This window comes from Phyllobates terribilis, unplaced genomic scaffold (assembly GCF_046119375.1).
Source record: "Phyllobates terribilis strain yellow unplaced genomic scaffold, ASM4611937v1 Scaffold_7__3_contigs__length_470593459, whole genome shotgun sequence".
Taxonomy (NCBI): domain Eukaryota; kingdom Metazoa; phylum Chordata; class Amphibia; order Anura; family Dendrobatidae; genus Phyllobates; species Phyllobates terribilis.
In genome coordinates, this window is record NW_027362767.1 from 14,160,506 (window position 1) to 14,188,250 (window position 27,745).

Sequence of the window (27,745 nt, forward strand, 5' to 3'; positions counted from 1 at the left end):
TGACTATGTTGATAGTGATAATGATGATGGTGGTGGAGATGTTGGTTATGATGGTGGTGGTCACCAGATGCTTATTATGTTTTAGTGATGATGTTGGTGGTGATGTTGATTGTGATGGTTACGATGATGGTGGTCACCAGTTAATGATTATGTTGATAGTGACGATGATGATGGTTGTGGTGTTGTTGGTTGTGATGGTTACGATGAGGATGGTGGTGGTAACCAGATGATGATTATGATGATGGTGATTTGGTAGTGGTCATGATGGTTATGATGATCTTGGTGGTGGTGGTGGTCACCATATGATTATAATGTTGTTAGTAATGATGGTGATGTTGGTTGTGATGGTTACAATGATGGTGGTGGTCACCAGGTAATGATATTGTTGATAATGATGATCATGATGGTGGTGGTGATGTTGGTTGTGATGGTTACGATGATGATGGTGGTAGTGGTCACCAGATGATCATTATGTTGTTAGTATTAATAATGATGTTCTTTGTGATGGTTATGATGATGTTGGTGGTGGTAGTCACCAGATGATGATGATGATGATGCTCTGGGCTCTGTGGTTCTCGAGTTGAGGGATGTTTTAGGACGCATCTGCTTTCTGTATAGATGTGAGGAGCAGCAATCCGATGATGCAGCGTTAATGTTGGATGCTATGACAATCACAGCGCCTGGGTCGGACCACACACTTGTTCGAAACTTGACCCTACATGTGAAAAAAGGAAACAACCTCCTGATCACAGGGGAAAGCGGCAGCGGCAAATCGTCCATTCTCCGTGTTATGGCGGGACTGTGGAACCCCAAGCGTGGTACTTCCCTCTCTACTTCTCTCCTCAGCCCCTCCCTCTTTATCGGTCTTTCCTTTCCTCTCTCTATTTCCTATTTTGCTGTTTCTTTTTCCCCTCCCTCCTGCTCTGTCTTTTCACATCTTACTTTGATCTCTTTTTCCTTACTAACCCTTTCCTTCCTCCCTTTCTCATTCCACTCTCCTATCATTCTCTCCTCTTTATCTTTATATTCTCCTTCTCTCTACTGTCTGCCTTATTCTCCTCTTTCCTTCTTCCTTTTCTCTCTCGCTCTTTCCTCCCTTTCTTCTTTATTCTTTGTCTCGTCTTTCTCTTTCCTCTCTCATACTTCTCAATCTCTCCTCTTTCCTCCCTTTTTCCTCTTCCTCTCTCATCTTTCTCTTCTTTCTTTCTTCTCTCTCGTCTTACTGCCTCTCTTTCTATCCTCCCTTTCTCACTCTCCCTCTCTTCTTTATTTCTCTCTCCTGTGTCTCTCTCCTTTATCTCCTCTCTCATTCTCTTATCTTTCTCTCCCATCTCTCCTCCCCTCTTCTCTTTCCCTTCTCTCTCCTCTCCCTCTCTTCGCCCGCGCTCTCCTCTCCCTCTCTTCGCCCGCGCTCTCCTCTCCCTCTCTTCGCCCGCGCTCTCCTCTCCCTCTCTTCGCCCGCGCTCTCCTCTCCCTCTCTTCGCCCGCGCTCTCCTCTCCCTCTCTTCGCCCGCGCTCTCCTCTCCCTCTCTTCGCCCGCGCTCTCCTCTCCCTCTCTTCGCCCGCGCTCTCCTCTCCCTCTCTTCGCCCGCGCTCTCCTCTCCCTCTCTTCGCCCGCGCTCTCCTCTCCCTCTCTTCGCCCGCGCTCTCCTCTCCCTCTCTTCGCCCGCGCTCTCCTCTCCCTCTCTTCGCCCGCGCTCTCCTCTCCCTCTCTTCGCCCGCGCTCTCCTCTCCCCCTCTCCTGTCTCCTTCCTTCCTCTCTCCCTCTCCTGTCTCCTTCCTTCCTCTCTCCCTCTCCTGTCTCCTTCCTTCCTCTCTCCCTCTCCTGTCTCCTTCCTTCCTCTCTCCCTCTCCTGTCTCCTTCCTTCCTCTCTCCCTCTCCTGTCTCCTTCCTTCCTCTCTCCCTCTCCTGTCTCCTTCCTTCCTCTCTCCCTCTCCTGTCTCCTTCCTTCCTCTCTCCCTCTCCTGTCTCCTTCCTTCCTCTCTCCCTCTCCTGTCTCCTTCCTTCCTCTCTCCCTCTCCTGTCTCCTTCCTTCCTCTCTCCCTCTCCTGTCTCCTTCCTTCCTCTCTCCCTCTCCTGTCTCCTTCCTTCCTCTCTCCCTCTCCTGTCTCCTTCCTTCCTCTCTCCCTCTCCTGTCTCCTTCCTTCCTCTCTCCCTCTCCTGTCTCCTTCCTTCCTCTCTCCCTCTCCTGTCTCCTTCCTTCCTCTCTCCCTCTCCTGTCTCCTTCCTTCCTCTCTCCCTCTCCTGTCTCCTTCCTTCCTCTCTCCCTCTCCTGTCTCCTTCCTTCCTCTCTCCCTCTCCTGTCTCCTTCCTTCCTCTCTCCCTCTCCTTCCTTCCTCTCTCCCTCTCCTGTCTCCTTCCTTCCTCTCTCCCTCTCCTTCCTTCCTCTCTCCCTCTCCTTCCTTCCTCTCTCCCTCTCCTTCCTTCCTCTCTCCCTCTCCTTCCTTCCTCTCTCCCTCTCCTTCCTTCCTCTCTCCCTCTCCTTCCTTCCTCTCTCCCTCTCCTTCCTTCCTCTCTCCCTCTCCTTCCTTCCTCTCTCCCTCTCCTTCCTTCCTCTCTCCCTCTCCTTCCTTCCTCTCTCCCTCTCCTTCCTTCCTCTCTCCCTCTCCTTCCTTCCTCTCTCCCTCTCCTTCCTTCCTCTCTCCCTCTCCTTCCTTCCTCTCTCCCTCTCCTTCCTTCCTCTCTCCCTCTCCTTCCTTCCTCTCTCCCTCTCCTTCCTTCCTCTCTCCCTCTCCTTCCTTCCTCTCTCCCTCTCCTTCCTTCCTCTCTCCCTCTCCTTCCTTCCTCTCTCCCTCTCCTTCCTTCCTCTCTCCCTCTCCTTCCTTCCTCTCTCCCTCTCCTTCCTTCCTCTCTCCCTCTCCTTCCTTCCTCTCTCCCTCTCCTTCCTTCCTCTCTCCCTTTCCTGTCTCCTTCCTTCCTCTCTCCCTTTCCTGTCTCCTTCCTTCCTCTCTCCCTTTCCTGTCTCCTTCCTTCCTCTCTCCCTCTCCTGTCTCCTTCCTTCCTCTCTCCCTCTCCTGTCTCCTTCCTTCCTCTTTCCCTCTCCTGTCTCCTTCCTTCCTCTCTCCCTCTCCTGTCTCCTTCCTTCCTCTCTCCCTCTCCTGTCTCCTTCCTTCCTCTCTCCCTCTCCTGTCTCCTTCCTTCCTCTCTCCCTCTCCTGTCTCCTTCCTTCCTCTCTCCCTCTCCTGTCTCCTTCCTTCCTCTCTCCCTCTCCTGTCTCCTTCCTTCCTCTCTCCCTCTCCTGTCTCCTTCCTTCCTCTCTCCCTCTCCTGTCTCCTTCCTTCCTCTCTCCCGTCTCCTTCCTTCCTCTCTCCCTCTCCTTCCTTCCTCTCTCCCTCTCCTTCCTTCCTCTCTCCCTCTCCTTCCTTCCTCTCTCCCTCTCCTTCCTTCCTCTCTCCCTCTCCTTCCTTCCTCTCTCCCTCTCCTTCCTTCCTCTCTCCCTCTCCTTCCTTCCTCTCTCCCTTTCCTTCCTTCCTCTCTCCCTTTCCTTCCTTCCTCTCTCCCTTTCCTGTCTCCTTCCTTCCTCTCTCCCTCTCCTGTCTCCTTCCTTCCTCTCTCCCTCTCCTTCCTTCCTCTCTCCCTCTCCTTCCTTCCTCTCTCCCTCTCCTTCCTTCCTCTCTCCCTCTCCTTCCTTCCTCTCTCCCTCTCCTTCCTTCCTCTCTCCCTCTCCTTCCTTCCTCTCTCCCTTTCCTTCCTTCCTCTCTCCCTTTCCTGTCTCCTTCCTTCCTCTCTCCCTTTCCTGTCTCCTTCCTTCCTCTCTCCCTCTCCTGTCTCCTTCCTTCCTCTCTCCCTCTCCTGTCTCCTTCCTTCCTCCCTCCCTCTTCTGTCTCCTTCCTTCCTCCCTCCCTCTTCTGTCTCCTTCCTTCCTCCCTCCCTCTTCTGTCTCCTTCCTTCCTCTCTCCCTTTCCTGTCTCCTTCCTTCCTCTCTCCCTCTCCTGTCTCCTTCCTTCCTCTCTCCCTCTCCTGTCTCCTTCCTTCCTCTCTCCCTCTCCTGTCTCCTTCCTTCCTCTCTCCCTCTCCTGTCTCCTTCCTTCCTCTCTCCCTCTCCTGTCTCCTTCCTTCCTCTCTCCCTCTCCTGTCTCCTTCCTTCCTCTCTCCCTCTCCTGTCTCCTTCCTTCCTCTCTCCCTCTCCTTCCTTCCTCTCTCCCTCTCCTTCCTTCCTCTCTCCCTCTCCTTCCTTCCTCTCTCCCTCTCCTTCCTTCCTCTCTCCCTCTCCTTCCTTCCTCTCTCCCTCTCCTTCCTTCCTCTCTCCCTCTCCTTCCTTCCTCTCTCCCTCTCCTTCCTTCCTCTCTCCCTCTCCTTCCTTCCTCTCTCCCTCTCCTTCCTTCCTCTCTCCCTCTCCTTCCTTCCTCTCTCCCTCTCCTTCCTTCCTCTCTCCCTTTCCTTCCTTCCTCTCTCCCTTTCCTGTCTCCTTCCTTCCTCTCTCCCTTTCCTGTCTCCTTCCTTCCTCTCTCCCTCTCCTGTCTCCTTCCTTCCTCTCTCCCTCTCCTGTCTCCTTCCTTCCTCTCTCCCTCTCCTGTCTCCTTCCTTCCTCTCTCCCTCTCCTGTCTCCTTCCTTCCTCTCTCCTGTCTCCTTCCTTCCTCTCTCCCTCTCCTGTCTCCTTCCTTCCTCTCTCCCTCTCCTGTCTCCTTCCTTCCTCCCTCCCTCTCCTGTCTCCTTCCTTCCTCCCTCCCTCTTCTGTCTCCTTCCTTCCTCCCTCCCTCTCCTGTCTCCTTCCTTCCTCTCTCCCTCTCCTGTCTCCTTCCTTCCTCTCTCCCTCTCCTGTCTCCTTCCTTCCTCTCTCCCTCTCCTGTCTCCTTCCTTCCTCCCTCCCTCCCTCTTCTGTCTCCTTCCTTCCTCCCCCCCTCTTCTGTCTCCTTCCTTCCTCCCTCCCTCTTCTGTCTCCTTCCTTCCTCCCTCCCTCTTCTGTCTCCTTCCTTCCTCCCTCCCTCTTCTGTCTCCTTCCTTCCTCTCTCCCTTTCCTGTCTCCTTCCTTCCTCTCTCCCTCTCCTGTCTCCTTCCTTCCTCTCTCCCTCTCCTGTCTCCTTCCTTCCTCTCTCCCTCTCCTGTCTCCTTCCTTCCTCTCTCCCTCTCCTGTCTCCTTCCTTCCTCTCTCCCTCTCCTGTCTCCTTCCTTCCTCTCTCCCTCTCCTGTCTCCTTCCTTCCTCTCTCCCTCTCCTGTCTCCTTCCTTCCTCTCTCCCTCTCCTTCCTTCCTCTCTCCCTCTCCTTCCTTCCTCTCTCCCTCTCCTGTCTCCTTCCTTCCTCTCTCCCTCTCCTGTCTCCTTCCTTCCTCTCTCCCTCTCCTGTCTCCTTCCTTCCTCTCTCCCTCTCCTGTCTCCTTCCTTCCTCTCTCCCTCTCCTGTCTCCTTCCTTCCTCTCTCCCTCTCCTGTCTCCTTCCTTCCTCTCTCCCTCTCCTTCCTTCCTCTCTCCCTCTCCTTCCTTCCTCTCTCCCTCTCCTTCCTTCCTCTCTCCCTCTCCTTCCTTCCTCTCTCCCTCTCCTTCCTTCCTCTCTCCCTCTCCTTCCTTCCTCTCTCCCTCTCCTTCCTTCCTCTCTCCCTCTCCTTCCTTCCTCTCTCCCTCTCCTTCCTTCCTCTCTCCCTCTCCTTCCTTCCTCTCTCCCTCTCCTTCCTTCCTCTCTCCCTCTCCTTCCTTCCTCTCTCCCTCTCCTTCCTTCCTCTCTCCCTCTCCTTCCTTCCTCTCTCCCTCTCCTTCCTTCCTCTCTCCCTCTCCTTCCTTCCTCTCTCCCTCTCCTTCCTTCCTCTCTCCCTCTCCTTCCTTCCTCTCTCCCTCTCCTTCCTTCCTCTCTCCCTCTCCTTCCTTCCTCTCTCCCTCTCCTTCCTTCCTCTCTCCCTCTCCTTCCTTCCTCTCTCCCTCTCCTTCCTTCCTCTCTCCCTCTCCTTCCTTCCTCTCTCCCTCTCCTTCCTTCCTCTCTCCCTCTCCTTCCTTCCTCTCTCCCTCTCCTTCCTTCCTCTCTCCCTCTCCTTCCTTCCTCTCTCCCTCTCCTTCCTTCCTCTCTCCCTCTCCTTCCTTCCTCTCTCCCTCTCCTTCCTTCCTCTCTCCCTCTCCTTCCTTCCTCTCTCCCTCTCCTTCCTTCCTCTCTCCCTCTCCTTCCTTCCTCTCTCCCTCTCCTTCCTTCCTCTCTCCCTCTCCTTCCTTCCTCTCTCCCTCTCCTTCCTTCCTCTCTCCCTCTCCTTCCTTCCTCTCTCCCTCTCCTTCCTTCCTCTCTCCCTCTCCTTCCTTCCTCTCTCCCTCTCCTTCCTTCCTCTCTCCCTCTCCTTCCTTCCTCTCTCCCTCTCCTTCCTTCCTCTCTCCCTCTCCTTCCTTCCTCTCTCCCTCTCCTTCCTTCCTCTCTCCCTCTCCTTCCTTCCTCTCTCCCTCTCCTTCCTTCCTCTCTCCCTCTCCTGTCTCCTTCCTTCCTCTCTCCCTCTCCTGTCTCCTTCCTTCCTCTCTCCCTCTCCTGTCTCCTTCCTTCCTCTCTCCCTCTCCTGTCTCCTTCCTTCCTCTCTCCCTCTCCTGTCTCCTTCCTTCCTCTCTCCCTCTCCTGTCTCCTTCCTTCCTCTCTCCCTCTCCTGTCTCCTTCCTTCCTCCCTCCCTCTTCTGTCTCCTTCCTTCCTCCCTCCCTCTTCTGTCTCCTTCCTTCCTCCCTCCCTCTTCTGTCTCCTTCCTTCCTCCCTCCCTCTTCTGTCTCCTTCCTTCCTCCCTCCCTCTTCTGTCTCCTTCCTTCCTCCCTCCCTCTTCTGTCTCCTTCCTTCCTCCCTCCCTCTTCTGTCTCCTTCCTTCCTCCCTCCCTCCCTCCCTCTTCTGTCTCCTTCCTTCCTCCCTCCCTCCTTCCCTCTTCTGTCTCCTTCCTCCCTCCCTCCTTCCCTCTTCTGTCTCCTTCCTTCCTCCCTCCCTCCCTCTTCTGTCTCCCACTCTCATAAGATGTAGTAAGTGATGTAGCATACTATGGGGACTAAGCTTCCGTCCAGTATATTTTAGGGTATTGTGTCCCTCTGCTGACAGCGCCAGACACTCCTTATTATACATGGACTTCATGGAGGAGTGGCTGGAGGTTTGGTGGCAGTGCTCATAGAAGATCACCTCCATACTGGGGGCTCCCCCTTGTCTCTTCTCCGCCTTGCCCACCCTATTGCTCTTCTTTTGCTTGTATCACCTTTTTTGTCCTGTGATTTAACCCTTTAGGTCAGCTTTGTGTTTTCACTCCGTTTGGCCCCCGTGGTGTGATGTTCCTTCCCCAGAAGCCTTTCTTGAGTGATGGAAGCTTGAGAGAACAGGTGATATCACCTTAAGTAACAGCAACTATTCTGCACCAAGATTTCGCTATGTGATATCTGTGGCTCTGTGTATCGTGTCATATCTGTGGCACTACAGTGACATGTAAAAGTTTGGGCGCCCCTGGTCAAAATGACTGTTATTGTGAACAGCTAAGCCAGTTGAAGATGAAATGGTCTCTAAAGGGCCTAAAGTTAAAGATGACACATTTCCTTTGTATTTTAGGCAAAAAAAGTATATATATGTTTTCATCTTTTGCATTTTAAAAATTACAAAAAGGAAAAATGAGCCGATGCAAAAGTTTGTGCACCCTGCATGGCTAGTACCTAGTAGCGCCCCCTTTTGAAAATATCACAGCTTGTAAACGCTTTTTGTAGCCAGACAAGAGTCTTTCAGTTCTTGTTTTTCATCCGTTCTTCCTTGCACAGTTCCTCCAGTTCGGTGAGATTCCTGGGGCATCTTGCACGCTTTGCTATATTGAGGTTTAGCCACAGATTTTCAATGAAGTTCAGATCAGGAGACTGAGGGCCATGATAAAACCTTCAGCTTGCGCCTTTTGAGGTCCTCTATTGTGGATGGTGACGTTTGTTTAGGATCATTATCCATTTGTAGAATCCTCCTCTTTTCACCTTCAGCTTTTTTACAGATGGTGTTATGTTTGCATCAAGAATTTGTTGAAATTTCGTTGAATCCATTCTTCCCTCTACCCGTGAAATATTCCCCGTGCCATTGGCTGTAACACAACCCCAAAGCATGATTGATCCTCCCCCATGCTTAATGGTTGGAGGGATGTTCTTTTCCAGTAATTCTGTGCCCTTTTTCTCCACACATACCTGTGATCATTGTGGGAAAAGACTTCTATTTTACCTCATTGGTCCACAGGACTTGTTTCCAAAATGCATCGGACTTGTTTAGATGATGATCTTTTGCATACTTCTGACGCTGAATTGTAGCGAGGTGAGACCCAGGAGAGGTTTTCTTCTGATGACTCTTCCATGAAAGCCATATTTGTGCAGGTGTCTCTGAACAGTAAAACAACATACCACAAATCTTTTTGAAGGTCTTTTGCAATCAAGCGGAGGTTCTGATTTGCCTCCAGTAATCCAAGGAGCAGCTCTCACTGAAATGTTGCTTGATCTTCCAGGCCTTATCTTAACCTCCACTGTTCCTGATAACTGCCATTTCTTAATTACATTTCGCACTGAAGAAAGGGCAACTAGAAAACGCTTTGCTATCTCCTTACAGCTTCTCCTGCTTTGTGAGCCTCACCATTTTCATAGTACTATGCGGCTGCTTAGAAGAACCCATGGCTGCTGGTTTTGGCACAAGGTTAGAGGAGGCTAGTTTTTATAAAGCTGGGAATTTGCATCACCAGCTATATACATATATAGCCTCATATATATATATATATATATATATAATCACACTATATATATTACACACTGCTCAAAAAAATAAAGGGAACAGTGAAATCCCCCCTCCTAGATGTGAATGAATGAAATCTTCTCATTGAATACTTTGTTCTGTAGAAGCTGAATGTGCTGACAACAAAATCACCCAAAAATCATCAATGGAAATCACATTTATTACCCAATGGAGGCCTGGAAGTGGAGTCACCCCCAAAATTAAAGTGGAAAAATACACTACAGGGTGATCCAACTCTGATGTAATGTCCTTAAAACAAGTCAAAATGAGTCTCAGTATTGTGTGTGGCCTCCACGTGCCTGTATGACCTCCCTACAACGCCTGGGCATGCTCCTGATGAGGCTGAGTATTGTGTGTGGCCTCCACGTGCCTGTATGACCTCCCTACAGCGCCTGGGCATGCTCCTGATGAGGCTGAGTATTGTGTGTGGCCTCCACGTGCCTGTATGACCTCCCTACAACGCATGGGCATGCTCCTGATGAGGCTGAGTATTGTGTGTGGCCTCCACGTGCCTGTATGACCTCCCTACAAGAACTGGGCATGCTCCTGATGAGGCTGAGTATTGTGTGTGGCCTCCACATGCCTGTATGACCTCCCTACAACGCCTGGGCATGCTCCTGATGAGGCTCAGTATTGTGTGTGGCCTCCACGTGCCTGTATGACCTCCCTACAACGCCTGGGCATGCTCCCGATGAGGCTCAGTATTGTGTGTGACCTCCACGTGCCTGTATGACCTCCCTACAACGCCTGGGCGTGCTCCTGATGAGGCTGAGTATTGTGTGCGGCCTCCACGTGCCTGTATGACCTCCCTACAACGCCTGGGCATGCTCCTGAAGAGGCTGAGTATTGTGTGTGGCCTCCACGTGCCTGTATGACCTCCCTACAACGCCTGGGCATGCTCCTGAAGAGGCTGAGTATTGTGTGTGGCCTCCACGTGCCTGTATGACCTCCCTACAATGCCTGGGCATGCTCCTGATGAGGCTGAGTATTGTGTGTGGCCTCCACGTGCCTGTATGACCTCCCTACAATGCCTGGGCATGCTCCTGATGAGGCTGAGTATTGTGTGTGGCCTCCACGTGCCTGTATGACCTCCCTACAACGCCTGGGCATGCTCCTGATGAGGCTGAGTATTGTGTGTGGCCTCCACGTGCCTGTATGACCTCCCTACAACGCCTGGGCATGCTCCTGATGAGGCTGAGTATTGTGTGTGGCCTCCACGTGCCTGTATGACCTCCCTACAACGCCAGGGCATGCTCCTGATGAGGCTGAGTATTGTGTGTGGCCTCCACGTGCCTGTATGACCTCCCTACAACGCCTGGGCATGCTCCTGATGAGGCTGAGTATTGTGTGTGGCCTCCACGTGCCTGTATGACCTCCCTACAATGCCTGGGCATGCTCCTGATGAGGTTGAGTATGGTCTCCTGTGGGATCTCCTCCCAGACCTGGACTAAAGCATCCGCCAACTCCTGGACAGTCTGGGGTGCAACGTGACGTTGGTGGATGGAGCGAGACATGATGTCCCAGATGTGCTCAATCGGATTCAGGTCTGGGGAGCGGGCGGCCAGTCCATAGCTTCAATGCCTTCATCTTGCAGGAACTGCTGACACACTCCAGCCAATGCCAAGCGTCCTGCACAGTGTTGGGCTGTGCGCAGAACCCCCATCTGTGGACGTCGGGCCCTCATATCACCCTCATGGAGTCTGTTTCTAACAGGAGTAGGAGGGCAACAACCCAGCAGCAGGACCGCTACCTCCGCCTTTGTGCAAGGAGAAACAGGAGGAGCACTGCCAGAGCCCTGCAAAATGACCTCCAGCAGGCCACAAATGTGCATGTGTCTGTACAAACAGTTAGAAACCGACTCCATGAGGGTGGTATGAGGGCCCGACGTCCACAGATGGGGTTGTGCTGACAGTCCAACACCGTGCAGGACGCTTGGCATTTGAAACAGAACACCAGGATTGGTAAAGTCACCACTGGTGCCCTGTGCTCTTCACAGATGAAAGCAGGTTCACACTGAGCACATGTGACAGACGTGACAGAGTCTGGAGACGCCGTGTGGGGTGGCATGTCTTTGGAGGGCCGCACAGCCCTCCATGTGCTCGCCAGAGGTAGCCTGACTGCCATTAGGTACTGAGATGAGATCATCAGACCCTGCAACTGCTGCCTGCAACATCCTTCAGCATGACCGGTTTGGCACTGGGTCAGTAATGGTGTGGGGTGGCATTTCTTTGGAGGGCCGCACAGCCCTCCATGTGGTCGCCAGAGGTAGCCTGACTGCCATTCGGTACCGAGATGAGATCCTCAGACCCCTTGTGAGACCATATGCTGGTGCGGTTGGCCCTGGGTTCCTCCTAATGCAGGACAATGCCAGACCTCATGTGGCTGGAGTGTGTCAGCAGTTCCTGCAAGATGAAGGCATTGAAGCTATGGACTGGCCGCCCGCTCCCCAGACCTGAATCCGATTGAGCACATCTGGGACATCATGTCTCGCTCCATCCACCAACGTCACGTTGCACCCCAGACTGTCCAGGAGTTGGCGGATGCTTTAGTCCAGGTCTGGGAGGAGATCCCACAGGAGACCATCCGCAACCTCATCAGGAGCATGCCCAGGCATTGTAGGGAGGTCATACAGGCACGTGGAGGCCACACACAATACTCAGCCTCATCAGGAGCATGCCCAGGAGTTGTAGGGAGGTCATACAGGCACGTGGAGGACACACACAATACTGAACCTCATCAGGAGCATGCCCAGGTGTTGTAGGGAGGTCATACAGGCACGTGGAGGCCACACACAATACTCAGCCTCATCAGGAGCATGCCCAGGAGTTGTAGGGAGGTCATACAGGCACGTGGAGGCCACACACAATACTCAGCCTCATCAGCAGCATGCCCAGGTGTTGTAGGGAGGTCATACAGGCACGTGGAGGCCATACACAATACTCAGCCTCATCAGGAGCATGCCCAGGCGTTGTAGGGAGGTCATACAGGCACGTGGAGGCCACACACAATACTCAGCCTCATCAGGAGCATGCCCAGGCGTTGTAGGGAGGTCATGCAGGCACGTGGAGGCCACACACAATACTCAGCCTCATCAGGAGCATGCCCATGCGTTGTAGGGAGGTCATACAGGCACGTGGAGGCCACACACAATACTCAGCCTCATCAGGAGCATGCCCAGGCGTTGTAGGGAGGTCATACAGGCACGTGGAGGCCACACACAATACTCAGCCTCATCAGGAGCATGCCCAGGCGTTGTAGGGAAGTCATACAGGCACGTGGAGGCCACACACAATACTGAGCGTCATCAGGAGCATGCCCAGGCGTTGTAGGGAGGTCATACAGGCACGTGGAGGCCACACACAATACTCAGCCTCATCAGGAGCATGCCCAGGCGTTGTAGGGAGGTCATACAGGCACGTGGAGGCCACACACAATACTCAGCCTCATCAGGAGCATGCCCAGGCGTTGTAGGGAGGTCATACAGGCTCGTGGAGGCCACACACAATACTCAGCCTCATCAGGAGCATGCCCAGGCGTTGTAGGGAGGTCATACAGGCACGTGGAGGCCACACACAATACTCAGCCTCATCAGGAGCATGCCCAGGTGTTGTAGGGAGGTCATACAGGCACGTGGAGGCCACACACAATACTCAGCCTCATCAGGAGCATGCCCAGGTGTTGTAGGGAGGTCATACAGGCACGTGGAGGCCACACACAATACTCAGCCTCATCAGGAGCATGCCCAGGCGTTGTAGGGAGGTCATACAGGCACGTGGAGGCCACACACAATACTCCGCCTCATCAGGAGCATGCCCATGCGTTGTAGGGAGGCCATACAGACACGTGGAGGCCACACACAATACTCAGCCTCATCAGGAGCATGCCCAGGCGTTGTAGGGAGGTCATACAGGCACGTGGAGGCCACACACAATACTCAGCCTCATCAGGAGCATGCCCAGGCGTTGTAGGGAGGTCATACAGGCACGTGGAGGCCACACACAATACTCAGCCTCATCAGGAGCATGCCCAGGCGTTGTAGGGAGGTCATACAGGCTCGTGGAGGCCACACACAATACTCAGCCTCATCAGGAGCATGCCCAGGCGTTGTAGGGAGGTCATACAGGCACGTGGAGGCCACACACAATACTCAGCCTCATCAGGAGCATGCCCAGTTGTTGTAGGGAGGTCATACAGGCACGTGGAGGCCACACACAATACTCAGCCTCATCAGGAGCATGCCCAGGCGTTGTAGGGAGGTCATACAGGCACGTGGAGGCCACACACAATACTCAGCCTCATCAGGAGCATGCCCAGGCGTTGTAGGGAGGTCATACAGGCACGTGGAGGCCACACACAATACTCAGCCTCATCAGGAGCATGCCCAGGCGTTGTAGGGAGGTCATACAGGCACGTGGAGGCCACACACAATACTCAGCCTCATCAGGAGCATGCCCAGGCGTTGTAGGGAGGTCATACAGGCACGTGGAGGCCACAGACAATACTCAGCCTCATCAGGAGCATGCCCAGGCGTTGTAGGGAGGTCATACAGGCACGTGGAGGCCACACACAATACTCAGCCTCATCAGGAGCATGCCCAGGTGTTGTAGGGAGGTCATACAGGCACGTGGAGGCCACACACAATACTCAGCCTCATCAGGAGCATGCCCAGGTGTTGTAGGGAGGTCATACAGGCACGTGGAGGCCACACACAATACTCAGCCTCATCAGGAGCATGCCCAGGCGTTGTAGGGAGGTCATACAGGCACGTGGAGGCCACACACAATACTCAGCCTCATCAGGAGCATGCCCAGGTGTTGTAGGGAGGTCATACAGGCACGTGGAGGCCACACACAATACTCAGCCTCATCAGGAGCATGCCCAGGCGTTGTAGGGAGGTCATACAGGCACGTGGAGGCCACACACAATACTCAGCCTCATCAGGAGCATGATCAGGCATTGTAGGGAGGTCATACAGGCACGTGGAGGCCACACACAATACTCATCCTCATCAGGAGCATGCCCAGGTGTTGTAGGGAGGTCATACAGGCACGTGGAGGCCACACACAATACTCAGCCTCATCAGGAGCATGCCCAGGCGTTGTAGGGAGGTCATACAGGCACGTGGAGGCCACACACAATACTCAGCCTCATCAGGAGCATGCCCAGGCGTTGTAGGGAGGTCATACAGGCACGTGGAGGCCACACACAATACTGAGCCTCATCAGGAACATGCCCAGGCGTTGTAGGGAGGTCATACAGGCACGTGGAGGCCACACACAATACTCAACCTCATCAGGAGCATGCCCAGGCGTTGTAGGGAGGTCATACAGGCACGTGGAGGCCACACACAATACTGAGCCTCATCAGGAGCATGCCCAGGCGTTGTAGGGAGGTCATACAGGCACGTGGAGGCCACACACAATACTCAGCCTCATCAGGAGCATGCCCAGGCGTTGTAGGGAGGTCATACAGGCACGTGGAGGCCACACACAATACTCAGCCTCATCAGGAGCATGCCCAGGCGTTGTAGGGAGGTCATACAGGCACGTGGACGCCACACACAATACTCAGCCTCATCAGGAGCATGCCCAGGTGTTGTAGGGAGGTCATACAGGCACGTGGAGGCCACACACAATACTCAGCCTCATCAGGAGCATGCCCAGGCGTTGTAGGGAGGTCATACAGGCACGTGGAGGCCACACACAATACTCAGCCTCATCAGGAGCATGCCCAGGCGTTGTAGGGAGGTCATACAGGCACGTGGACGCCACACACAATACTCAGCCTCATCAGGAGCATGCCCAGGTGTTGTAGGGAGGTCATACAGGCACGTGGAGGCCACACACACAATACTCAGCCTCATCAGGAGCATGCCCAGGCGTTGTAGGGAGGTCATACAGGCACGTGGAAGCCACACACAATACTGAGCGTCATCAGGAGCATGCCCAGGCGTTGTAGGGAGGTCATACAGGCACGTGGAGGCCACACACAATACTCAGCCTCATCAGGAGCATGCCCAGGTGTTGTAGGGAGGTCATACAGGCACGTGGAGGCCACACACAATACTCAGCCTCAGCAGGAGCATGCCCAGGCGTTGTAGGGAGGTCATACAGGCACGTGGAGGCCACACACAATACTCAGCCTCATCAGGAGCATGCCCAGGCGTTGTAGGGAGGTCATATAGGCACGTGGAGGCCACACACAATACTCAGCCTCATCAGTAGCACGCCCAGGCGTTGTAGGGAGGTCATACAGGCACGTGGAGGCCACACACAATACTCAGCCTCATCAGGAGCATGCCCAGGTGTTGTAGGGAGGTCACACAGGCACGTGGAGGCCACACACAATACTGAGCCTCATCAGGAGCATGCCCAGGCGTTGTAGGGAGGTCATACACGCACGTGGAGGCCACACACAATACTCAGCCTCATCAGGAGCATGCCCATTCATTGTAGGGAGGTCATACAGGCACGTGGAGGCCACACACAATACTCAGCCTCATCAGGAGCATGCCCAGGCGTTGTAGGGAGGTCATACAGGCACGTGGAGGCCACACACAATACTCAGCCTCATCAGGAGCATGCCCAGGCGTTGTAGGGAGGTCATACAGGCACGTGGAGGCCACACACAATACTCAGCCTCATCAGGAGCATGCCCAGGCGTTGTAGGGAGGTCATACAGGCACGTGGAGGCCACACACAATACTCAGCCTCATCAGGAGCATGCCCAGGTGTTGTAGGGAGGTCATACAGGCACATGGAGGCCACACACAATACTCAGCCTCATCAGGAGCATGTCCAGGCGTTGTAGGGAGGTCATACAGGCACGTGGAGGCCACACACAATACTCAGCCTCATCAGGAGCATGCCCAGGCGTTGTAGGGAGGTCATACAGGCACGTGGAGGCCACACACGATACTGAGGCTCATCAGGAGCATGCCCAGGCGTTGTATGGAGGTCATACAGGCACGTGGAGGCCACACACAATACTCAGCCTCATCAGGAGCATGCCCAGGCGTTGTAGGGAGGTCATACAGGTACGTGGAGGCCACACACAATACTGAGCCTCATCAGGAGCATGCCCAGGCGTTGTAGGGAGGTCATACAGGCACGTGGAGGCCACACACAATACTCAGCCTCATCAGGAGCATGCCCAGGCGTTGTAGGGAGGTCATACAGGCACGTGGAGGCCACACACAATACTCAGCCTCATCAGGAGCATGCCCAGGTGTTGTAGGGAGGTCATACAGGCACGTGGAGGCCACACACAATACTCAGCCTCAGCAGGAGCATGCCCAGGCGTTGTAGGGAGGTCATACAGGCACGTGGAGGCCACACACAATACTCAGCCTCGTCAGGAGCATGATCAGTCGTTGTAGGGAGGTCATACAGGCACGTGGAGGCCACACACAATACTCAGCCTCATCAGGAGCGTGCCCAGGCGTTGTAGGGAGGTCATACAGGTACATGGAGGCCACACACAATACTCAGCCTCATCAGGAGCATGCCCAGGCGTTGTAGGGAGGTCATACAGGTACATGGAGGCCACACACAATACTCAGCCTCATCAGGAGCATGCCCAGGCGTTGTAGGGAGGTCATACAGGCACGTGGAGGCCACACACAATACTCAGCCTCATCAGGAGCATGCCCAGGCGTAGGGAGGTCATACAGGCTCGTGGAGGCCACACACAATACTCAGCCTCATCAGGAGCATGCCCAGGCGTTGTAGGGAGGTCATACAGGCACGTGGAGGCCACACACAATACTCAGCCTCATCAGGAGCATGCCCAGGTGTTGTAGGGAGGTCATACAGGCACGTGGAGGCCACACACAATACTCAGCCTCATCAGGAGCATGCCCAAGTGTTGTAGGGAGGTCATACAGGCACGTGGAGGCCACACACAATACTCAGCCTCATCAGGAGCATGCCCAGGCGTTGTAGGGAGGTCATACAGGCACGTGGAGGCCACACACAATACTCCGCCTCATCAGGAGCATGCCCAGGCGTTGTAGGGAGGCCATACAGGCACGTGGAGGCCACACACAATGCTCAGCCTCATCAGGAGCATGCCCAGGCGTTGTAGGGAGGTCATACAGGCACGTGGAGGCCACACACAATACTCAGCCTCATCAGGAGCATGCCCAGGCGTTGTAGGGAGGTCATACAGGCTCGTGGAGGCCACACACAATACTCAGCCTCATCAGGAGCATGCCCAGGCGTTGTAGGGAGGTCATACAGGCACATGGAGGCCACACACAATACTCAGCCTCATCAGGAGCATGCCCAGTTGTTGTAGGGAGGTCATACAGGCACGTGGAGGCCATACACAATACTCAGCCTCATCAGGAGCATGCCCAGGCGTTGTAGGGAGGTCATACAGGCACGTGGAGGCCACACACAATACTCAGCCTCATCAGGAGCATGCCCAGGCGTTGTAGGGAGGTCATACAGGCACGTGGAGGCCACACACAATACTCAGCCTCATCAGGAGCATGCCCAGGCGTTGTAGGGAGGTCATACAGGCACGTGGAGGCCACACACAATACTCAGCCTCATCAGGAGCATGCCCAGGCGTTGTAGGGAGGTCATGCAGGCACGTGGAGGCCACACACAATACTCAGCCTCATCAGGAGCATGCCCATGCGTTGTAGGGAGGTCATACAGGCACGTGGAGGCCACACACAATACTCAGCCTCATCAGGAGCATGCCCAGGCGTTGTAGGGAGGTCATACAGGCACGTGGAGGCCACACACAATACTCAGCCTCATCAGGAGCATGCCCAGGCGTTGTAGAGAGGTCATACAGGCTCGTGGAGGCCACACACAATACTCAGCCTCATCAGGAGCATGCCCAGGCGTTGTAGGGAGGTCATACAGGCACGTGGAGGCCACACACAATACTCAGCCTCATCAGGAGCATGCCCAGGTGTTGTAGGGAGGTCATACAGGCACGTGGAGGCCACACACAATACTCAGCCTCATCAGGAGCATGCCCAGGCGTTGTAGGGAGGTCATACAGGCACGTGGAGGCCACACACAATACTCCGCCTCATCAGGAGCATGCCCATGCGTTGTAGGGAGGTCATACAGGCACGTGGAGGCCACACACAATACTCCGCCTCATCAGGAGCATGCCCATGCGTTGTAGGGAGGCCATACAGACACGTGGAGGCCACACACAATACTCAGCCTCATCAGGAGCATGCCCAGGCGTTGTAGGGAGGTCATACAGGCACGTGGAGGCCACACACAATACTCCGCCTCATCAGGAGCATGCCCATGCGTTGTAGGGAGGCCATACAGACACGTGGAGGCCACACACAATACTCAGCCTCATCAGGAGCATGCCCAGGCGTTGTAGGGAGGTCATACAGGCACGTGGAGGCCACACACAATACTCAGCCTCATCAGGAGCATGCCCAGGCGTTGTAGGGAGGTCATACAGGCACGTGGAGGCCACACACAATACTCAGCCTCATCAGGAGCATGCCCAGGCGTTGTAGGGAGGTCATACAGGCTCGTGGAGGCCACACACAATACTCAGCCTCATCAGGAGCATGCCCAGGCGTTGTAGGGAGGTCATACAGGCACGTGGAGGCCACACACAATACTCAGCCTCATCAGGAGCATGCCCAGTTGTTGTAGGGAGGTCATACAGGCACGTGGAGGCCACACACAATACTCAGCCTCATCAGGAGCATGCCCAGGCGTTGTAGGGAGGTCATACAGGCACGTGGAGGCCACACACAATACTCAGCCTCATCAGGAGCATGCCCAGGCGTTGTAGGGAGGTCATACAGGCATGTGGAGGCCACACACAATACTCAGCCTCATCAGGAGCATGCCCAGTTGTTGTAGGGAGGTCATACAGGCACGTGGAGGCCACACACAATACTCCGCCTCATCAGGAGCATGCCCAGGCGTTGTAGGGAGGTCATACAGGCACGTGGAGGCCACACACAATACTCAGCCTCATCAGGAGCATGCCCAGGCGTTGTAGGGAGGTCATACAGGCACGTGGAGGCCACACACAATACTCAGCCTCATCAGGAGCATGCCCAGGCGTTGTAGGGAGGTCATACAGGCACGTGGAGGCCACACACAATACTCAGCCTCATCAGGAGCATGCCCAGGTGTTGTAGGGAGGTCATACAGGCACGTGGAGGCCACACACAATACTCAGCCTCATCAGGAGCATGCCCAGGTGTTGTAGGGAGGTCATACAGGCACGTGGAGGCCACACACAATACTCAGCCTCATCAGGAGCATGCCCAGGTGTTGTAGGGAGGTCATACAGGCACGTGGAGGCCACACACAATACTCAGCCTCATCAGGAGCATGCCCAGGCGTTGTAGGGAGGTCATACAGGCACGTGGAGGCCACACACAATACTCAGCCTCATCAGGAGCATGCCCAGGCGTTGTAGGGAGGTCATACAGGCACGTGAAGGCCACACACAATACTCAGCCTCATCAGGAGCATGATCAGGCGTTGTAGGGAGGTCATGCAGGCACGTGGAGGCCACACACAATACTCAGCCTCATCAGGAGCATGCCCAGGTGTTGTAGGGAGGTCATACAGGCACGTGGAGGCCACACACAATACTCAGCCTCATCAGGAGCATGCCCAGGCGTTGTAGGGAGGTCATACAGGCACGTGGAGGCCACACACAATACTCAGCCTCATCAGGAGCATGCCCAGGCGTTGTAGGGAGGTCATACAGGCACGTGGAGGCCACACACAATACTCAGCCTCATCAGGAGCATGCCCAGGCGTTGTAGGGAGGTCATACAGGCACGTGAAGGCCACACACAATACTCAGCCTCATCAGGAGCATGATCAGGCGTTGTAGGGAGGTCATACAGGCACGTGAAGGCCACACACAATACTCAGCCTCATCAGGAGCATGCCCAGGCGTTGTAGGGAGGTCATACAGGCACGTGGAGGCCACACACAATACTCAGCCTCATCAGGAGCATGCCCAGGCGTTGTAGGGAGGTCATACAGGCACGTGAAGGCCACACACAATACTCAGCCTCATCAGGAGCATGATCAGGCGTTGTAGGGAGGTCATGCAGGCACGTGGAGGCCACACACAATACTCAGCCTCATCAGGAGCATGCCCAGGTGTTGTAGGGAGGTCATACAGGCACGTGGAGGCCACACACAATACTCAGCCTCATCAGGAGCATGCCCAGGCGTCGTAGGGAGGTCATACAGGCACGTGGAGGCCACACACAATACTCAGCCTCATCAGGAGCATGCCCAGGCGTTGTAGGGAGGTCATACAGGCACGTGGAGGCCACACACAATACTCAGCCTCATCAGGAGCATGCCCAGGCATTGTAGGGAGGTCATACAGGCACGTGGAGGCCACACACAATACTGAGACTCATTTTGACTTGTTTTAAGGACATTACATCAGAGTTGGATCACCCTGTAGTGTATTTTTCCACTTTAATTTTGGGGGTGACTCCACTTCCAGGCCTCCATTGGTTAATAAATGTGATTTCCATTGATGATTTTTGTGTGATTTTGGTGTCAGCACATTCAACTTCTACAGAACAAAGTATTCAATGAGAAGATTTCATTCATTCAGATCTAGGAGGGGGGATTTCACTGTTACCCTTATTTTTTTGTTTAGTGTATATTTTTTTTTCCCTAAAATTCAAAGGAAATGTGACATCTGTAAGTTTAGGCCTTTTAGAGATCATTTCATCTTCCACTTGCTTATCTGTTCACAATAACAGTGACTTTGACCAGGGGCGCCCAAACTTTTACATGTCACTGTATGTAACATTTCAGATATCCGTGGCTCTGTTTGTCATGTGTCGTATATGTCTGTGACTTTGTATGTAATGATAGACCAACAGGAAAAAGTGCAGAATGCAAACAAAATAAATAGATATAGTCAATAAAATATATAAATTGTATTAGATCTCTATTAAAAGATAACATTAAATAGGTAATGTCAAGGATACGCAGCCAGGAGGTCACATAGATCCCACCGCTGCCACCAGTTTGTCAGGGGACGCAATTCTGCTGCCTCCAATCATCAGGACAATTACGCAATTGTTTGACGAGTGATGGACGAGGCCGCAGCTACTTCCACTACTAAGCCGGTTATTGGGGAACTCACAGAGAGCGTATGGTATATACACCTCCGATTCCAACTCATGGACTATACAGGCACATCTCACTAAATTAGAATATCAGCAAAAAGTTAATTTATTTCAGTTCTTCAATACAAAAAGTGACACTCCTATATTATATAGAGTCATTACACGCAGAGGGATCTATTATATAGAGTCCTTACACGCAGAGGGATCTATTATATAGAGTCCTTACACGCAGAGGGATCTATTATATAGAGTCCTTACACGCAGAGGGATCTATTATATAGAGTCCTTACACGCAGAGGGATCTATTATATAGAGTCCTTACACGCAGAGGGATCTATTATATAGAGTCCTTACACGCAGAGGGATCTATTATATAGAGTCCTTACACGCAGAGGGATCTATTATATAGAGTCCTTACACGCAGAGGGATCTATTATATAGAGTCCTTACACGCAGAGGAATCTATTATATAGAGTCCTTACACGCAGAGGAATCTATTATATAGAGTCCTTACACGCAGAGGGATCTATTATATAGAGTCCTTACACGCAGAGGGATCTATTATATAGAGTCCTTACACGCAGAGGGATCTATTATATAGAGTCCTTACACGCAGAGGGATCTATTATATAGAGTCCTTACACGCAGAGGGATCTATTATATAGAGTCCTTACACGCAGAGGGATCTATTATATAGAGTCCTTACACGCAGAGGGATCTATTATATAGAGTCCTTACACGCAGAGGGATCTATTATATAGAGTCCTTACACGCAGAGGGATCTATTATATAGAGTCCTTACACGCAGAGGGATCTATTATATAGAGTCCTTACACGCAGAGGGATCTATTATATAGAGTCCTTACACGCAGAGGGATCTATTATATAGAGTCCTTACACGCAGAGGGATCTATTATATAGAGTCCTTACACGCAGAGGGATCTATTATATAGAGTCCTTACACGCAGAGGGATCTATTATATAGAGTCCTTACACGCAGAGGGATCTATTATATAGAGTCCTTACACGCAGAGGGATCTATTATATAGAGTCCTTACACGCAGAGGGATCTATTATATAGAGTCCTTACACGCAGAGGGATCTATTATATAGAGTCCTTACACGCAGAGGGATCTATTATATAGAGTCCTTACACGCAGAGGGATCTATTATATAGAGTCCTTACACGCAGAGGGATCTATTATATAGAGTCCTTACACGCAGAGGGATCTATTATATAGAGTCCTTACACGCAGAGGGATCTATTATATAGAGTCCTTACACGCAGAGGGATCTATTATATAGTCATTACACGCAGAGGGATCCATTATATAGAGTCATTACACGCAGAGGGATCCATTATATAGAGTCATTACACGCAGAGGGATCCATTATATAGAGTCATTACACACGCAGAGGGATCTATTATATAGAGCCATTACACGCAGAGGGATCCATTATATAGAGTCATTACACGCAGAGGGATCCATTATATAGAGTCATTACACGCAGAGGGATCTATTGTATAGAGTCATTACACGCAGAGGGATCTATTGTATAGAGTCATTACACGCAGAGGGATCTATTGTATAGAGTCATTACACGCAGAGGGATCTATTGTATAGAGTCATTACACGCAGAGGGATCTATTGTATAGAGTCATTACACGCAGAGGGATCTATTGTATAGAGTCATTACACGCAGAGGGATCTATTATATAGAGCCATTACATGCAGAGGGATCTCTTTCACGTGTTTATTTCTGTTAATGGTGATGATTATGGCTTACAGCCAAAGAAAACACAAAAGTCACTGTCTCAGTAAAATAGAATAATTAACAAAAAACACCTGCAAAGGCTTCTTAAGCATTTAATAAGGTCCCTTAGTCTGTTTCAGTAGGCTCCACAATCATGGGGAAGACTGCTGACTTGACAGATGTCCAGAAGGCAGTCACTGACACACTCCACAAGGTCCCAGAGTCTGGAGGAAGAGTGGAGAGGCCACAATCCAAGCTGCTGGAGGTCTCGTGTGAAGTCTCCACAATCAGTGATGGTTTGGGGGGCCATGTCATCTGCTGGTGGAGGTCCACTGTGTTTTATCAAGACCAAAGTCAGCGGCGCCGTCTACCAGGACATTTTACAGCCCTTCATGCTTCCCTCTGCCGACAAGCTTTATGGAGATGGAAATGTCATTCTCCAGCAGGACTTGGCCCCTGTTCACACTGCCAAAAGTACCAATACCTGGTTTACACACAACAGTATCACTGTGCTTGATTGTCAGCAAACTCACCTGACCTTAACCCCATAGAGGATCTATTATAGAGAATCTATGGGGTATTGTCAAGAGCAGGGCTCGACAAACCCAGGCGCCTGGTCGCCAGTGGCGCCTAGAAAATGTTGCCTGGTGCTTGAGGAGTTGAGAAGAAAAAAAATTACTCTCAATCCAATCCCACCTCCTGCACGGAGTCATCCGATCGGAGGAAGCAGGGACAGTATCGCTCAGGCCGCCTTCTCCACTTTGCTCCTCCCCCTTATGCTCCGGGACTGGACAGGGAGAGTTGGGTTACGGGGGAAGCAGGGCCGGCGTCAGCACCCGGCGTACCCGGGCAAGTGCCGGGGCCCTGGAAAATCAGAGGGGCCCAGCCGCCCACTCACTGTCGGGGCCCGGGCCCACACACCCACCCGCCCACTCACTGTCGGGGCCGGGCCCACACACCCACTCACTGTCGGGGCCGGGCCCACACACTGTCGGGGCCGGGCCCACACACCCACCCGCCCACTCACTGTCGGGGCCGGGCCCACATACCCACCAGCCCACTCACTGTCGGGGCCCTGGCCGCTTCCTCTGCACCTGTTCAGGGACGCAAGCTCTGCTTGATTGCCGGCACTCCCCCCAGACATGGCCGCGCGCTGTCCGGCTGTGTCTGCTAGTAATGACACGGCAAGGTCGACGGCACTGCACCTTTAATTGTGCTTGTGTGTCGCTCCTGTCGCGTCATTACTAGCAGACACAACCGCACAGCGCGCGGCCATGTCTGGGGGAGTGCCGGCAATCAAACACCGTCGGAGCAGAGGTCCTGCACAGATGGGCGGGAGGGGCCCGGACCCGACCGCAAGTGGGCCCCTCTGATGTTCCAGGGCCATGAAGTCTGTGACACGCCGGGGGCCCTGCACTGCCCCATACCCGAGGAGCTGCTGGACAGGACACTGGACCGGGGACAGTTGAGTGAGGCTTCCCCAATCCCCATATTAAAAATATTAGTAATGGGTCTGTGTGAGTGCATGTATGTGAATGTCAGTGTGTATGACTGTGTATATATATTTGTCTGTTTCATCTATGTGTATGTCTGTATGTGTACATATGTCTGCGTACCGTGTGTGCGCGCGCATATGTCTGCGTACCGTGTGTGCGCACGCATATGTCTGCGTACCGTGTGTGCGTGCATATGTCTGCGTACCGTGTGTGCGTGCGCATATGTCTGCGTACCGTGTGTGCGTGCGCATATGTCTGCGTACCGTGTGTGCGTGCGCATATGTCTGCGTACCGTGTGTGCGTGCATATGTCTGCGTACCGTGTGTGCGTGCGCATATGTCTGCGTACCGTGTGTGCGTACGCATATGTCTGCGTACCGTGTGTGCGTGCATATGTCTGCGTACCGTGTGTGCGCACGCATATGTCTGCGTACCGTGTGTGCGCGCGCATATGTCTGCGTACCGTGTGTGCGTGCATATGTCTGCGTACCGTGTGTGCGCGCGCATATGTCTGCGTACCGTGTGTGCGCGCGCATATGTCTGCGTACCGTGTGTGCGTGCATATGTCTGCGTACCGTGTGTGCGCGCGCATATGTCTGCATACCGTGTGTGCGCGCGCATATGTCTGCATACCGTGTGTGCGCACGCATATGTCTGCGTATGTGAAGGATGAGGGGGCAGGCTGGGCCATGTGTAATAAATAAATATATATATATTTATTTCTCTGCCGTATCTGTGCATCATGAATCGTGTATGTGTTAAAAGGGCCCACTGAGACTCTTTCGCCCGGGGCCCAGAAAAACCTGGGGGGAAGGATCGCTGTGGCCGGGGGCCCGTTCTCATCTCCCGCTACCTGTGTAAGTACATACAAAGGCCGTGCTCCCCGGGGAGACACCGTGTGTGAGGGGGTCTATATGTACAGTTTGTCAACAAAAAAATTTCTGGCTCCTAGATTCTGAACAACTTTGTCGACCCCTGGTCAAGAGGAAGATGAGACCCCAGAGCCAACAATGCAGACGAGCTGAAGGCGGCTATCAAAGCCACCTGGGCTTCCATAACCCCTCAGCAGCCACAGGCTGATCCCTCCATGCCACAGGCTGATCCCTCCATGCCACAGGCTGATCCCTCCATGCCACAGGCTGATCCCTCCATGCCACAGGCTGATCCCTCCATACCACATTGCCGCATTGATGCAGTAATTGATGCACAAGGAGCCCAACCAAGTATTGAGTGCAGACACTGAGTGTAATGACTCTATATAATAGATCACTCTGCGTGTAATGACTCTATATAATAGATCTCTCTGTGTGTAATGACTCTATATAATAGATCCCTCTGTGTGTAATGACTCTATATAATAGATCCCTCTGTGTGTAATGACTCTATATAATAGATCCCTCTGCGTGTAATGACTCTATATAATAGATCCCTCTGTGTGTAATGACTCTATAATAGATCCCTCTGTGTGTAATGACTCTATATAATAGATCCCTCAGCGTGTAATGACTCTATATAATAGATCCCTCTGTGTGTAATGACTCTATATAATAGATCCCTCTGTGTGTAATGACTCTATATAATAGATCCCTCTGTGTGTAATGACTCTATATAATAGATCGCTCTGCGTGTAATGACTCTATATAATAGATCCCTCTGTGTAATCACTTTATATAATTGATCCCTCTGTGTAATCACTCTATATCAGGGTTCCCCAACTCCAGTCCTCAAGGCCCACCAACAGGTCATGTTTTCAGGATTTCCTTAGTATTGCACAGGTGATGGAATTATTGCCTGTGCAGGTGATGCAATTATCACCTGTGTAATACTAAGGAAATCCTGAAAACATGACCTGTTGGTGGGCCTTGAGGACTGGAGTTGGGGAACCCTGCTCTATATAATAGATCCCTCTGTGTGTAATGACTCTATATAATAGATCCCTCTGCGTGTAATGACTCTATAATAGATCCCTCTATGTGTAATGACTCTATATAATAGATCCCTCTGTGTGTAATAACTATATAATAGATCCCTCTGCGTGTAATGGCTCTATATAATAGATCCCTCTGTGTGTAATGACTATATAATAGATCCCTCTGTGTGTAGTGACTCTATATAATAGATCCCTCTGTGTGTAATGACTCTATATAATAGAGCCCTCTGTGTGTAATGACTCTATATAATAGATCCCTGTGTGTAATGACTCTATATAATAGATCCCTCTGTGTGTAATGACTCTGTATAATAGATCCCTCTGTGTGTAATGACTATATAATAGATCCCTCTGTGTGTAATGACTCTATATAATAGATCCCTCTGTGTGTAATGACTCTATATTATAGATCCCTCTGTGTGTAATGACTCTATATAATAGATCCCTCTGCGTGTGTAATGACTATATAATAGATCCCTCTGCGTGTAATGACTCTATATAATAGATCCCTCTGTGTAATGACTATATAATAGATCCCTCTGTGTGTAGTGACTATATAATAGATCCCTCTGTGTGTAATGACTATATAATAGATCCCTCTGTGTGTAATGTCTCTATATAATAGATCCCTCTGTGTGTAATGACTCTATATAATAGATCCCTCTGTGTGTAATGACTCTATATAATAGATCCCTCTGCGTGTAATGACTCTATATAATAGATCCCTCTGTGTGTAATGACTATATAATAGATCCCTCTGTGTGTAGTGGCTCTATATAATAGATCCCTCTGTGTGTAATGACTCTATATAATAGAGCCCTCTGTGTGTAATGACTCTATATAATAGATCCCTGTGTGTAATGACTCTATATAATAGATCCCTCTGTGTGTAATGACTCTATATAATAGATCCCTCTGTGTGTAATGACTCTATATAATAGATCCCTCTGTGTGTAATGACTCTATATAATAGATCCCTCTGTGTGTAATGACTCTATATAATAGATCCCTCTGTGTGTAATGACTCTATATAATAGATCCCTCTGCGTGTAATGACTCTATATAATAGATCCCTCTGTGTGTAATGACTATATAATAGATCCCTCTGTGTGTAGTGGCTCTATATAATAGATCCCTCTGTGTGTAATGACTCTATATAATAGAGCCCTCTGTGTGTAATGACTCTATATAATAGATCCCTGTGTGTAATGACTCTATATAATAGATCCCTCTGTGTGTAATGACTCTGTATAATAGATCCCTCTGTGTGTAATGACTATATAATAGATCCCTCTGTGTCTAATGACTCTATATAATAGATCCCTCTGTGTGTAATGACTCTATATAATAGATCCCTCTGTGTGTAATGACTATATAATAGATCCCTCTGTGTGTAATGACTCTATATAATAGATCCCTCTGTGTGTGTAATGACTTTATATAATAGATCCCTCTGCGTGTAATGACTCTATATAATAGATGCCTCTGCGTGTAATGACTCTATATAATAGATCGCTCTGCGTGTAATGACTTTATATAATAGATCGCTCTGCGTGTAATGACTCTATATAATAGATCGCGCTGCGTGTAATGACTATATAATATATCCCTCTGCGTGTAATGGCTCTATATAATAGATCCCTCTGTGTGTAATGACTCTATATAATATATCTCTCTGCGTGTAATGACTCTATATAATAGATCCCTCTGCGTGTAATGACTCTATATAATAGATCCCTCTGTGTGTAATGTCTCTATATAATA

General features: G+C 51.8%; 1 protein-coding gene across 4 annotated transcripts in view; it reads left to right on the plus strand.

The window, feature by feature from the left end:
- The window catches only part of ABCD4 (ATP binding cassette subfamily D member 4), a 99,125-nt gene that overhangs the window by 15,062 nt on the left and 56,318 nt on the right, over positions 1–27,745 (plus strand). For all 4 annotated transcript variants that reach the window (XM_073638170.1, XM_073638171.1, XM_073638174.1 and 1 more), the window contains exons 12-13: positions 619–818; positions 7,163–7,254. In XM_073638170.1, the coding sequence (XP_073494271.1) occupies positions 619–818; positions 7,163–7,254 (292 nt within the window). The remainder of the gene's footprint in view (positions 1–618; positions 819–7,162; positions 7,255–27,745) is intronic.